The 13,527-nt window shown below is 33.2% G+C and overlaps 1 protein-coding gene across 3 annotated transcripts; it reads right to left on the reverse strand.

The window, feature by feature from the left end:
- Positions 1–3,529: 3,529 nt before the first annotated feature.
- LOC130892772 (uncharacterized) lies at positions 3,530–12,428 on the reverse strand. 3 transcript variants are annotated; one of them, XM_057798379.1, is made up of 4 exons: positions 12,253–12,428; positions 9,523–11,598; positions 8,651–8,710; positions 3,530–8,545 (listed from the first exon to the last, which is right to left on the reverse strand). In XM_057798379.1, exon 4 carries the CDS (start codon positions 4,656–4,658, stop codon positions 3,744–3,746), a length of 915 nt encoding a protein of 304 aa, XP_057654362.1. In that variant the 5' UTR covers positions 4,659–8,545; positions 8,651–8,710; positions 9,523–11,598; positions 12,253–12,428; the 3' UTR covers positions 3,530–3,743. The 3 variants fall into 3 exon arrangements, with proteins under 3 accessions (XP_057654362.1, XP_057654363.1, XP_057654361.1); XM_057798380.1 differs by having other exon boundaries at positions 9,523–11,677; XM_057798378.1 differs by lacking the exons at positions 9,523–11,598; positions 12,253–12,428 and having other exon boundaries at positions 8,651–9,058.
- Between the last annotated feature and the right edge of the window lie 1,099 nt (positions 12,429–13,527).

Below are 13,527 nucleotides of genomic sequence, written 5' to 3' on the forward strand. Positions count from 1 at the left end.
AAATGTCAAAATCCTCCTCTAAAATGTCCTCTCTTACAATATCATCTTCTTTTTGTGTATAATCTGAAATAGGTGCGTAATCGCTATCATCGACGGGAAAATCCCCCTTAAGCATTGGCTTTGTGAAAGAGGGCTCATCCACATCCTTTCAGCCATGGTTTCTTTACCAGTAACAATGTATCTAATTCCTCTGAACTCTGGTTATAACGTGACGTCAGTTGTCTGGTTGGGGTTTGGGCCGTAGGTACGTTATGTTCGAGTCCCTTATTGCTTGAACCTCATTTCCATTCATATAAGTTCGAAAACTTGCTCCTTTTTTTATTTTATTGTGGTTCCTATCTAGGTATGCTAAGCTGACAACCTCATCTTCCGCATCTCTAATAATATATATATATCCCCTTTTATAGCGTTATACGCCTTTGGGTTCCTAATCTCCAGGCCTGTCTATCTTGCCAGTCGTCGACTGCTAGGTTCCTTTCGGACATTGCTCTAGTGATTCCTTGTAGCCATGTTCTAGGTGGTCTTCCCCTCTTTCTTTTTTCTGTGGGGGTCCATTCTAATATTATTCTTGGTAGTCGTTCTCTTCCCATTCTCTTAACGTGTCCGTACCAAATCAACTGTTTCTTTTCTATATCTTCTACTAAAGTTCTTTCTACTTTCAATTGTCTTCTTATTTCCTCGTTTCTTATATGTTCCGTTCTAGATATTCTTGCTGCTCTCCTCCAGAAATCCATTTCCACTGCATTTAAGTTATTTTTTTGCTTTTCTGTAAGTTGCCAAACCTCGGAGCTATATGTAATTATTGGTTGTAAAATGGCGTTGTATATTCTCTTTTTTGTTTCTGGTCTAATATTCTTTTGCCACAGCACTGAGTTCAGGGCTCTTATTACTTTTCTTCCTTTGGTTATTCTGTCCCTAATTGTTTCCTCGTTTCGTCCTGTTGTTGTTAGTTTTACACCTAGGTATATGCATTCCTTACAGTTTTTAATTATTTTTCCCTCTAGATCTAAATCCCCAGGTGAATCTTCTGATCCTATACATATGTATTGTGTCTTCTCCGTGCTAACCTGTAGACCCCATTTTTGGTATTCTTCTATAAGTTTTCTAGACATGTACTCCAGAACTTCTTTTTCCTGTGCTACCACTACCTGGTCATCGGCATAGTGCAGTGTATACAAGGTGCTCTCCCCAATAGTTAGTCCCATTCCTTTACATTTTTTCTTCCAAATTCTTAGGGCTTCATCTATGTATATGTTGAACAGAGTTGGGGATAAACAACACCCTTGTCGCAAGCCTTTGGTTGTTTTGAAGCCGTCTGTCACCTTGTTACCTATTTTTATTTTTGCTGTTGTGTCTCTGTATAGTTCTTTTATAGCCTTTATTAGAGTGGTAATTATGCTCGTTCTTTCCAGAACCTCCCATAATTTTGAGACAGGTACTGTGTCATACGCTTTCTTCAAGTCTACCAATAGTAGGTGCACTTCTTGTGATCTTACGGTTCTCTTTTCGATTATTTGTGATAGACAGAAAATACTATCTATCGTCGATCGACCTGCTCTGAAGCCGTTTTGTTCCTCGGATTCGTATGGGTGATATTCTTCACAAATGATCTCCTTTATTATTTTTCCGTATAACCTACTGAGCGTACTAGTCACTGTAATGCCCCTATAATTATTGCAGTCTTCCTTATTTCCTTTCTTGTATATGGACGTGATCCATCCTTCTTTCCACGTTTGCGGTATTGGTTCTCCATTTAGATGTCTATTGATAATTTCTGTTAGGATATTAAACAGCCTATTTGTTCCTGCTTTTATTAATTCTGCAGGTATTCCCTCTGGACCAGGAGCGCGCCCATTTTTAAGTAGTGTTATAGTTTTCTTTGTTTTTTCTACGTTGATTTTTATTGGTTCACCTGTAATCCGTATGTCTTCAGCCGGCATGTTACTATATTCAGATCTCTGTTCTCTGAGTAATGAGCGGTAATAGTCTTGCCATTTATTTGGTGATATGGTGCCTATTGGGATATTTTCTTTTCTGCCAGATCTAACATTATCTATAAATCTCCACGATTCCCTGGATTGGCGTCCTCCTAAATAGGTATCCAATTCCTTGCATTTATTTTCCCAGCTGAGGTTTTTGGCCTCTATCGCAGCGGTTTTAAATTTTGATACAGCTTCACTATATTGTTCCCTATGTTCTGCTTTTTTAGTGCTTAGCCAGGTATGATACAATCGTTGTTTTTGTTCTTTTAAATTTTGCAGTTGTTCAGTCCACCAATAATTTCGTGTTCTCTTTCTCATTTCTTTATATCCTAAGGCTTCTTTGGCTGCTTTGTGTATGCTGTCAATTACTACTTTGGTAAGATTGTCTGTTGGTTCTTGTTCGTACTCCTGTGGGAGGTTTTGGTCCAGTCTTTGTTAGTATAATAATTTTGTGCTCTCGTTCATAAGGCTTTCTATATTATAGTTTGGTATATCTATATCTGTTAAATCTTTACTGTTTTGCAGTTGATTCTTTTGTTTGTTGTCTTTGATTATTGGCATTATTAACTTAGCTTTTATCAGATGATGGTCACTTCCACATTCTGCGGATCGATATACTCTGACATTGTGCGTTTTTATCTTCGTTTTTTGTTTCATTATAAGATAGTCGATTATTGATCTTAGATTTCTAGTTATTTGCGTCCATGTATATGTGTGTATTTCCTTATGTTTAAAATACCCATTCATTATTCTTAGTAAGTTATGTTGACAGACATCTATCAACCTGGAGCCATTATCATTCCTGGTATTTTCACCGTAGGGCCCTATTATCTCATGCTTCGTTTCTTTGCCAGTTCTAGCATTTAGGTCTCCCAGTATTATGATTTCTCGATCGTTACCTGTCTGAGATATTAGCTCATTTAGCGTTTCATAATACTTTTCTTTTTCATCTACCCGTGCGTCTTCATTAGGTCCATAAGTAGCAATTATTGTTATTTTGCAGCCTTTTAAATTGACATTAACTTTTATTGTTCTATCGCTTATTGCTTCCCAGCTGGAGACGTTCTTCTTATACTTCTCATGTATAAGGAGCAATATACCCCTTTTTGCATGTTCTTCTTTGTTAACGCCGCTGTATATGTGGATATATTCCCCGAGTGTTTGTGTACCTTGTCCTTTTTTCTTTGTTTCAGAGAGAGCAATAAAGTCCAATTTATGTTTTTTAATTTATTGTAAAATGTCATCTACCTTCGTTCTAATTCCCTGTATATTCCATGTTCTACAAATCATAGTCCATTTTCGTTGCCATTGTCGTTTTCCATTTTGATCATCCATATTCCGAGGCCTAGTTTTCGGATTTTTAGCCAAAAGAAGTTTTTTCCAAGTGATAGGGGGCTGGCCTATCGACTTGACCCTCCTCCTTTACCCGGGCTTGGGACCGGCAGTTGTGTCCAGTGGGCTACTCCATCCACCACACCGAAACACACCAGGCGGAGTATATTATACTTATTCTATATCCTTGTAAAAATCCTGTATATAAACTCCTTATATCTATCTGAGCCGACTCTTCCTCTATTTCTTGATTAAATAAAATATATTTGTTTCTTCCTTTAGAATATTTGAAGATCCTCGTGTTTGCCCCAATATCTATTATGTGTCCCTAAGACAATTTTGTTTTACATTCTGCATAATGCATAAAGGTGTTGTAGAGGTTCGGTATAAACAAAAAGATGTGCGAAGCAACAATATATTTTATTATATTCAACATTTCTTGTATTCTCCTAAAGATTTTTGATGACTGATGACTTCGTTTTGTCCATTTCCAGAAATGGTTTCATCATATAGAAAAAAATAACTTATGCCAGTGCTTGCGACATGGATACAGAAGTTATAGACCCACATTTGAATCTTATACAATACTTCCCCACTTGATGATACTGGTAACGGAAAATTTTGTTGGTAGTCGAAAGTTATAACTTCCATGTGAGCAGTAGTTTTAGATAGTTCCGACTTCAGTTTAAGCTGTTCGTAGAAGGTTTCGGCTTTTGCAACATGCAATGATTTTTCTGCCTTAAGTCTGTCTCTCTCAGTTTCTGTATATGCACCGTCAATTTGATTAATCATTTTGATACAATTTTTGACACGTGTCAGATTTTGCATTACCGAATGTGATATTAAAATTTTCCGAGAAGTATTTCCTGAAAAATTCATATTGCACCATAGGTCTAAAATTTTCTTTTCACTTTTTCTATTCCCTTGTAGTAATGCATATTGAACAGGTTCATGTTTTTGACCTGGTGGAGGTGTGCCACTGGTTTTCAAGTGACTTATTAATCTATCTATCCTAGACATATCGGAAGATTTGTCCATGGAATCACATAGCACACTCTTAACTTGCGTTGGAGTTGAGTCTCCCAGGAACCATGTTGGTTTTAGAAAACCATCGAATAGCAGCCAGCAATTATTTTTCGGGCTGAACTTGATACAGTCTAGTTCAGTGGCATTTAATAACCACATCGAATTAACAAAGATTGTCCGCAACAGTTTCAAAGATTTCCAGTTCAAACCTTTAATTCTCTTCATAAATTTTTCATTACTTTGTTTTGAAGCATACATTTTGTTAAATAATAAAAATCTTGCGGCATTTACACTTTGACACTTTGAGAGTGCATACATAAGGCACGTAAACTCTTGGACTGCATCAATTTTGGTTTCATTAAAGAGCAGGATTCGTCAGTGACGCAAAAACTTGTTGAATTAGTGGGTGCTTCATAAATAAATCCAAGGGCCGAAGTTTTCCTTTGTTGAAAAATGCAGCCGTGTAGGCGTGAAAAGCGGGAAGAGCAATACATAAAGTCGCGCCTAATTTTATTGATAACTCTGTACAGTTAATGTAAACTTCATCTTTATTTTTACTTTTGTTCAATGAACTGTTTGCCAACCAAATTTGCAAATTAGGAAATTTATGCATATTACCTAATAAAATTATTAAAACGTCAGTGACTGCTGTTTTTACCAAAATTTTTGAATTTTCAGGTATTTTACTTATGTGGAAAATACTTCTTCATGTTTACATGCTAATTCAGTTTCTTCAGTTTTCACTACGAAATTTCCAACAGAAAAATATGAAAAACATTGTTCTCCAACAGTAATATAAATTTTTAATAATAATTTAATAATAATAAATAAATAATTTAATAATCCTAATATTGTAGCAAAAGAATCATCAACCCAATGGTCAGCTAAGAATTTTACCAGGCTTTCTTTGAAACGAAAATTCTTCAAGCTTTTTAAAAAATCATTCGGTCTTTTTTACAAAAGTCCATTAATTGTATATGGAATATCAATTCCTTCTCGATTTTGCTGATCGCAATTTTTAATGCTAGGCGTTAAATATCTATCAAATATGATATGTACTTCCAGAGTATTTTCCGAGCAAAGTTTCATCAATATCGATTCTGCTATTTTACCAAATGTTTGTGGTCAATCTTTGCAGTCAATTGTTTACCTAAAGTTGACTTATCCGTCTTCATCATGTCGCCTGAACAATGAAATAGTGCAGGAGGTACAGGCACAAGAGGGAATGACAGACAGTATTCAATGTCAACTTTTTGATTTATAGCAATTGCTAACAGACGTCCGAAAATATCTCGTTCCATTTTAAGTAATGTTTTTTTGTCTCCGGTGGTACTCTTTATACTTTTTTTAATACAGTCTGAAGCAAAGTTATTTATTTTATTACGAATTATTGGTCTCACAAATCTTGATGAATCTTCGAAACATTCCAAAAAAAATTTTAACTTTTGTTCTTCGTCTAAAGACTTAACGATGAGTAAACAATTGGTAACATTTAAGGATGCCGCTTTACCAGTTGACAAATTGATCGTTTCAACAATACTGTTTAGTCTTAGAGTCTTTCTCGATTCGATTCTTCTGTAACGTATAAGAAGTATCATCGGCTTGAGTTAATCCGATTTCTGCTTTTACAAACGACACAATTTTAGTTCTGACACTATGACTAAGAGCCCATCTTTCTGGTGCAGCGATCGAGTTTGTAAAATGGCTAACACCATTCAAGGTATTACCGGCATCAGCATTGATCGTCTGCTCTAAAGTCAAGTCGACAGGTGATATGCCTAAGCATGATTTTGTGCGTCTAATACCAAATGCACCTTCACGAAATTCCTGAAGTAGAGTTGAATTTTCAACCTTCAGCTTGATTAAGTTGTTTTAATACATATCAGCCCATTTGGCATAATTCGGCTGATTGAATGCAAAAAAGTAAGTACACATTTCGAAGATAGAATCTAAGTAGAGCTCAAAATTACTGCAACGAATACTTCTAGAAAATCGAAGAAATATGTTCAGTATACTGCAAGTAAGATTGGGCTGTCTTTCCATGGCCGCTCCGAAGTGTTATTTCGCGGAACTGTTTATAACCCTCCAGTATTTTATGCAAAGAATCAGGTAAAACAAAGCTCTCATTGATTCCACACGAAGTATTCGTTATCGCGTTTAAATCTTCGTTTAATATTTCAACATCATCCATGCCAATTTCGGACAAATATTTTTCAAAATGAAGAATCTGCAGAGCACCAGAAGCCAAGGGATGTAGCCGCTTCAACTAAAATCTCTATTAATCCACTGGAATCAATATACTTTCAAATTGCTTTAAAGAAAGCCATTTGGGTATAGAATGCACCTAAATTAATGAATATATCATCAAATTCTGGCTTTTTAGTATGTTGAATCTGCAAAGCTATTTGGCTATTGCTAAATCGTAAGTAGCTATGATCTGCTGTTGATTACAATTCTTAGCAACTTCCTTTGCAATGTTAAGAGTTTCCTGAACAACAGCTAGCGACGTAGGAGATTCATTTATTGGTGGTAAGTACTCGACTGTCTGAATTTTACTCCCATCAATGCCAATTTTGCAGTTATAACCTAACTACATGGGTACCGAATCAATTTGAGATAAAGACATACTCCACAACAAATCCTTATTAATTGCAATCAATTTTTCTGAGTGACATGCATCGATTGTCTCAGTAATTGTCTGAAAAGGAAGAAACGTCATACTTGTAAAAGGTGTCTTAACGAAGGGACGAATTTCCTTTGGAGGTGCTTCAAAACGCCGTCTCTTACGAGCTGGTGCAAGAGCCTCCGTAGGATCTTCATGAACATATGCGCCTAAGGATTCTGAATCAGAAGTACCCGAATTGTCCATATTGTTAGGGTTATCATTTTTACTGCGAAACTGATAAATGATACCGACTGTATCGTGCAGAGTATCTTTCCTAGTGGCTGTATCGACAAAACGGTCAAAATTATCGAAAGCTACGTGCGTACTTAGTCCATTAACTCTGCTAATACCGGCTGATATAACATTGTTTTCTTTTTGGGAACTATACGTTATCTCAGTTTAAATCTCTCAGCTAAATTATAGCCTATTGTATGTCCATATCTATTCAATATCGTCAGAACTTTTCGTGAACTTGTCTTAGATTTCATTGATAACCCTAGCGTAAGATGTTTTGACGGTTTGACTCTACCTTTGGTTACAATATAAATCAGATCACTATACACAGACTTCATTTTCACTAAGTCGTCATCTGAATTTTTACGTCGAGTATCTGGATCTTGAACTAAGTCACACACGAAATTCAATAGTTGTTCTGGAATATTACACTCTCCGAGAATGACATCCTCTGGAGTCAGATTTTCTGGTAGCTTCATACTTTCCTGAGATGTTATACAGTTTTGTAATTCGTAAGCGACATCTCTGCATCGATTCTTTTCAGTAAATTGTAATTTAGCTATTTCACCAGCTAATCGTGACGTGTACATGTCATACTTATAGACAATTTTCCTTTTTGTAGCTCCCATAGATGACTCCACAGTAAGTCGATCGCCAAAAGCTTTAATAATTTTATTTTCTAAATTTTCAGCACGATATTCCTGTAGATCTTCAGCGCGTACTTGACCTTCAGAAAATTCCAATATCAATGATATTTATATTGAGATAAAAAATCAGTGAGATACATAATGCGATTTTTCTCAATAATTTCCGACGTTATAATTTCCGAAATTGCCCCGAATGCTAACTGATGAAATTGACGGTTTTTGTGCCAATATCTTGGCTCTGAATGTTCCTCACATTGCCGTTTCAGTGAAATCTGATATTATGAAAAACAAGTTAAATGGTAAGCAACAGTTTGAGTGCTTTCTAGTTTTATTAATAGCTTTGAGTCATTTTATTTTACGGCCATTGATTTTATTGTTTCAACTGTTGCTTCCGATTGCGGAAACGATACATAAGTTCTTTTTTTACCAACTTTTTTCTCAACATGATCACAAAAAAGGCAGGTTGACTTTTTGTTTTTGGGTGTTGATGAAATAGCTTGCTGGGATACTGTAGCAGCAGATGACAAATCTTGAGAAGACTGAGAATGATCAACTTCCTGCGTAGATGTACTAGGCTGCTCGTTTGAAGTAGTCATAGTAAACTGGTCGTCTATTGAAAGTGTGGTTGGATGATCATTCAATGAAGCTCTTGATTCTTCCTGCAAAATAAATGTATGTGTTGAAAGTCAATTTGTATCAAAAGCTTGGCTCTAGTAATGTATTTTTGATATTCGATTCATATTATTACTACTGTATGTACTTACTAGATCACAGCTTACAGCAGGAATACTTTGTTCATGGAGATCTGGAGGGAGCCTCGGAATCTGTAAATTATAAACAATATGGTGTTACAGTTAAATGTTACATTGTCATCCAACAGCCCAATTTCCTTGTATTTGATATAATTAAATGAAAATATTGAGTTGATCTAAGTGAATATAAATATATAATCTTCGTTTTTTCTTTAATTTTTCAAATATAGACATTGACATATTTTTTTGTAAAGATATAACGTATAGTCAACAGAGAAAGTCGGTATTTATTTCTCCACATTATACTGCTGAATGATTTTATTGTTTGTTTGAAATAAGGTTCAAAAAGGTCCGAATACCTGATAAATTTTACCTATCTAAGAAACGTAATATAATAGAAATTAGTAGATTGTACCAAGTAACCGCGATTTTTCATAAAAATAAACAATAATAATTTTTTTGTAATTTATTATTTTTATGTAATCATTAATTTTTTTTTAAATTAATAAATTTTTTTTAAATTAATTAATTAATTTTTTCAAATTATGCATTAGGTAATTTTTCAAGTTATTAGTATTAATGAATTAGTTAAACAAAAAAGAAAAAACATTAAATTTTTAAATCATTAATTAAAAAAAAGGTTTATTAATTGTATTTTGAAAAAAGGGCATTAATTAATTTTTTAAATTGATAATTATTTAAAAAATATATTAATTAAAATCGTTAAATTGTTAATTTTTTGAAAAATGCAGTAATTTATTTTTATAACAATAAAAAATTTAAAAAAAATCATTTTTAACAAAAAATCTCAAAGTTAGCACAGTGTCATTTATTTTGTATCTATAACCTATATTATTCTTAAGTTCAATTGAAATTTTACTTACGGTTTGTGTTTTGCAAAACTCTTCAAATTCTTCTTTATCTTTCTGCTCTAGAACTGTAATTTTTTGGAGACACTCTGTATGATATCCAAAATCATTAGTAGATTCAATTGTTAATAAAGTGTTATGATATTTATATTTTTTTTACGACGAAACAATAACATTAGCGAGTACTTTTTGAATGATGCATTATCAAAATCTAGTACATTGATTTTTTCGTTACACAGAAAACACGACTTCATCTTTATCAATTTCATTTTACGTTAATTAATTTAATAATTTTTAGATGGAAAAATAGAATAATAATGTAAATATAAAACGTTATGCATTACGAACTCCAAAACAGTGTGGTTTTATGTAAGAATAAAATACCGCAGCTGTTGAGAACACTAACATTCGCCGCATGCGCAATGGCTTAAAAGCATCGCACAGGCTGCAATCGCTATCCTCGTCTGACAAATGATGTTATGTGCTGACTCTCTCTAACTTATTGAGTTATCAATAAAATTAGGCACGACTTTATGTCTTGCTCTTCCCGCTTTTCACGCCTACACGGGTTGCGACTACACGGCTGCATTTTTCAACAAAGGAAAACTTCGGCCCTTGAATCTATTTATGAAGCACCCACTAATTCAACAAGTTTTTGCGTCACTGACGAATCCTGCTCTTTAATGAAACCAAAATTGATGCAGTCCAAGAGTTTACGTGCCTTATGTATGGACTCTCAAAGTGTCAAAGTGTAAATGCCGCAAGATTTTTATTATTTAACAAAATGTACGCTTCAAAACAAAGTAATGAAAAATTTATGAAAAGAATTAAAGGTTTGAACTCAACGCACATTCCACCGTGCTGGAAATCTTTGAAACTGTTTCGGACAATCTTTATTAATTCGATGTGTTTAAATGCCACTGAACCGGACTGTATCAAGTTCAGCTCGGAAAATAATGGCTGGCTGCTATTCGATGGTTTTCTAAAACCAACGTGGTTCCTGGGAGACTCAACTCCGACGCAAGTTAAGAGTGTGCTATGTGATTCCATAGACAAATCTTTCGATAGTGACGACAATTCTGATATTTGTAGGGATGATCCGATGATTCAGATTATTAAATAAGAGTTACGGAAATATAAGAAGAGGTGCGGCCAAGTGAGCAACGGCAACCATGATTTTTTTAATCTTTATATAAATTGCCGTGATGTAGACGTTATTTTATTTAAAAAACAAGTGAACGATATTTTTTTCCAAAAATCAATTAAAAATAATTCAATTAAAAATACTGGCGGCCAAATTTTGGTAGACAACTTGATAAATATATATTCTCCTAATTATAAATATACATAAAAATTCGGTTTTTATGAAAAAACCGATGAACGCACTAATCCTAGAGCCGAATCTCGTACTATAATTTGATTTCTTCTTTTCTTCATAGATCTGTTTTCTTAAAAATTTTCTTATATTTTCGAATTAACCATAATATTATTAAAATTACACAAATTATTATTATTATCGTAAATAGTCCTATTGATACATGGCTTTGCGGATTATAAATTTCATGAATTGGTTTTATATTTCAAGCAATTTTATTTATTTCAAATAATTTTTCAAAATCTATTTTAGTTAAATTTAGAGATTTATAAATTTGATTATTTAAAAACTTGAAGTCTAGTTTCGGTAATATTATTGATTTTCCTTTTTTAATGTGTACTTCAGTCTATAAATTTGGAATCACTCAAAGTTCATTGTTCGACACTTGCTCTAATATTGGCTGGATCTGCTGAAGAACTTCCTTTATAACCGGTAATAATAATTTCTCTCCAATATTATGAGGTTTCACATTCGGAGTTATTATACGTGAAATCTTATATGACATCTCCAATCCCTTATTTATATTTGTGGTTGGTGTTTTGATTACATTGATTATTGTATTTCTTTTGGTAAACATCGTTTTTAAATTGTCGAAATATTCAATGTCTTTGTCCTGCTTGTCGGGATGTTTTTTTTTTAAATGTTCAATTATCCGGGATGGTTTCATTGCTTCATTAGAAAATACCTGATGGCACAGCAAACACATTAAAAGTTGGCTAGAAATAAAACCAAACTTTACATATTCAACAGAATATTGCTAGCATTTCTTTTTCTGGGACATTTTTAGAGGTTGATCTATAATTCAAATTTTAAAAAAATCAGTTTTAAATATATAAAAAATAAATAAAATTAAAAATATTCATTTACTAAATTGGTAGAGGAGAACTGCCATATGCGTACCACTTAATTTCAAATGTGATTTATATATTATTTAGTAATAATTTATAGGAATATTATAATTTGAAACCAATCTTTAACTACTGAAGTTGCTAATTGTCCACAATTTTTTAATTATTATTGATAAATATTTGTGATATAATCATTTTTCCAAGGCAATGGATACAGTATGCTTCGGATACCGGTATCCTAAAGCGCGAAGCGTATCTATAAGAAAATAGTACTTCTTGAATAAGTTTATATGTAATTAAACACAAAAATATTTCTTATAAAGAAAGCTCAGAAAACTCACCTGATTTCTTCAATCTCTTATAATTCACAACAAAACAATTATTGTAACGGAATTTTTGTTCCTACTTTATCGATTTAATTAGAACTTACAATATAAAGCCTTTGTTTAGAAATAAATGACCTAATACGCATTAGGTGACCAGTATGCATATGGCAACTCTCTCAAGTAATAATTAACTTACTCATGATATGCAGAACAAAATGAAATACGTTTATTATAAGAATGATGCAAATATCATATATGGCGAGAGCACAACAGATCACATCACTAACTGCTCGACTAAATGATTGAAATCGTTGCACACGCAAAGCGAATCTAAGACATGCGCACTAGGGATTGCTATACTGGACTGTACGATGCAACTTGTATTCAAATCCAATTAATTTTGCCCGTTAGGGAGAGGAGGCGATAACTAGAGGAATATATACCATCATCTGCGCATGCATTTTTTTGCTACGAGGGTAGGTTGGAGATATCGGTCAACTTTTGTAATGAATTTTTACGAGGGGCTACTAATAAGATTCTAATTGAACGTTATTCTTTCTATTATAGGTATATTAGGACAAATTAATGTATATGTTGAGATTTCAAGAGGTAGTTGGTTTAAATTAATTTGAAACCCTCGCTTCCAAAACAAAGTCAGTTTATTTGAAAGAAAAATTTCAATATAAATATAGGTATAGGTATAAACAAAATGCTTCTATACCTACATCAAAGTAGAAATTAACAAAATTGATGATCATTTTGTGCAGTGTTTGACTTGGCTAGATCTGAGTTAACAAATTCTTCTAATATTTTAAAGTCATCCCTAGAAGCTTTCGAATAAGCAGTCTTCTTTTGGTTACCTTTCTTCTTAGTTGAATGTAACGACTTCTGTTTTGTGATATTTGTATTAGCTGGTCGTTTCATATTTTCCTCCTTTACCTGAAATTTATTTTTATTTTCATCGTCTACAGAGCATAAAGCCAAGCATGTAACCAGATATCTAGTTGTTCATCGCTAAAATTTTGACAATCGAGCATTTGCAGCATTTCAAAAATATTACTTTTTATTTTTTCCTTAATGCTTTCTTTCTTAACAAACAACTGTGATTTCAAATCCTGAACTTCTTTAGTATTTTCATTATATATGACCAGTGGTATATTAGTATTATTTTGCTGCTCACTGTTTATAGCTACGTAGTGGATAAGCTTGCATATAGTTGTTCTTATGCAAAAATCAATGCAGCTACACTTAAATGTGTGTATACATATATTACAAAAAGGGCATTTTATAGAACAACACACATTATTATTTTCCGATTTTTTAGTAACAATGTATTCATTACTGTCATTTTTCAAAGACCAAATGAATAAATCCTTTTGCATTAAATTGAACTTCAATGTAAGAGCAATTCTGTGTCTGGATATTGTGTTGTTTTTGAAGTTCTTTTTTTCAATTTTATTATTCTGTCCAC

The sequence above is a fragment of the Diorhabda carinulata genome, chromosome 4 (genome assembly GCF_026250575.1).
Source record: "Diorhabda carinulata isolate Delta chromosome 4, icDioCari1.1, whole genome shotgun sequence".
NCBI classification, from domain to species: domain Eukaryota; kingdom Metazoa; phylum Arthropoda; class Insecta; order Coleoptera; family Chrysomelidae; genus Diorhabda; species Diorhabda carinulata.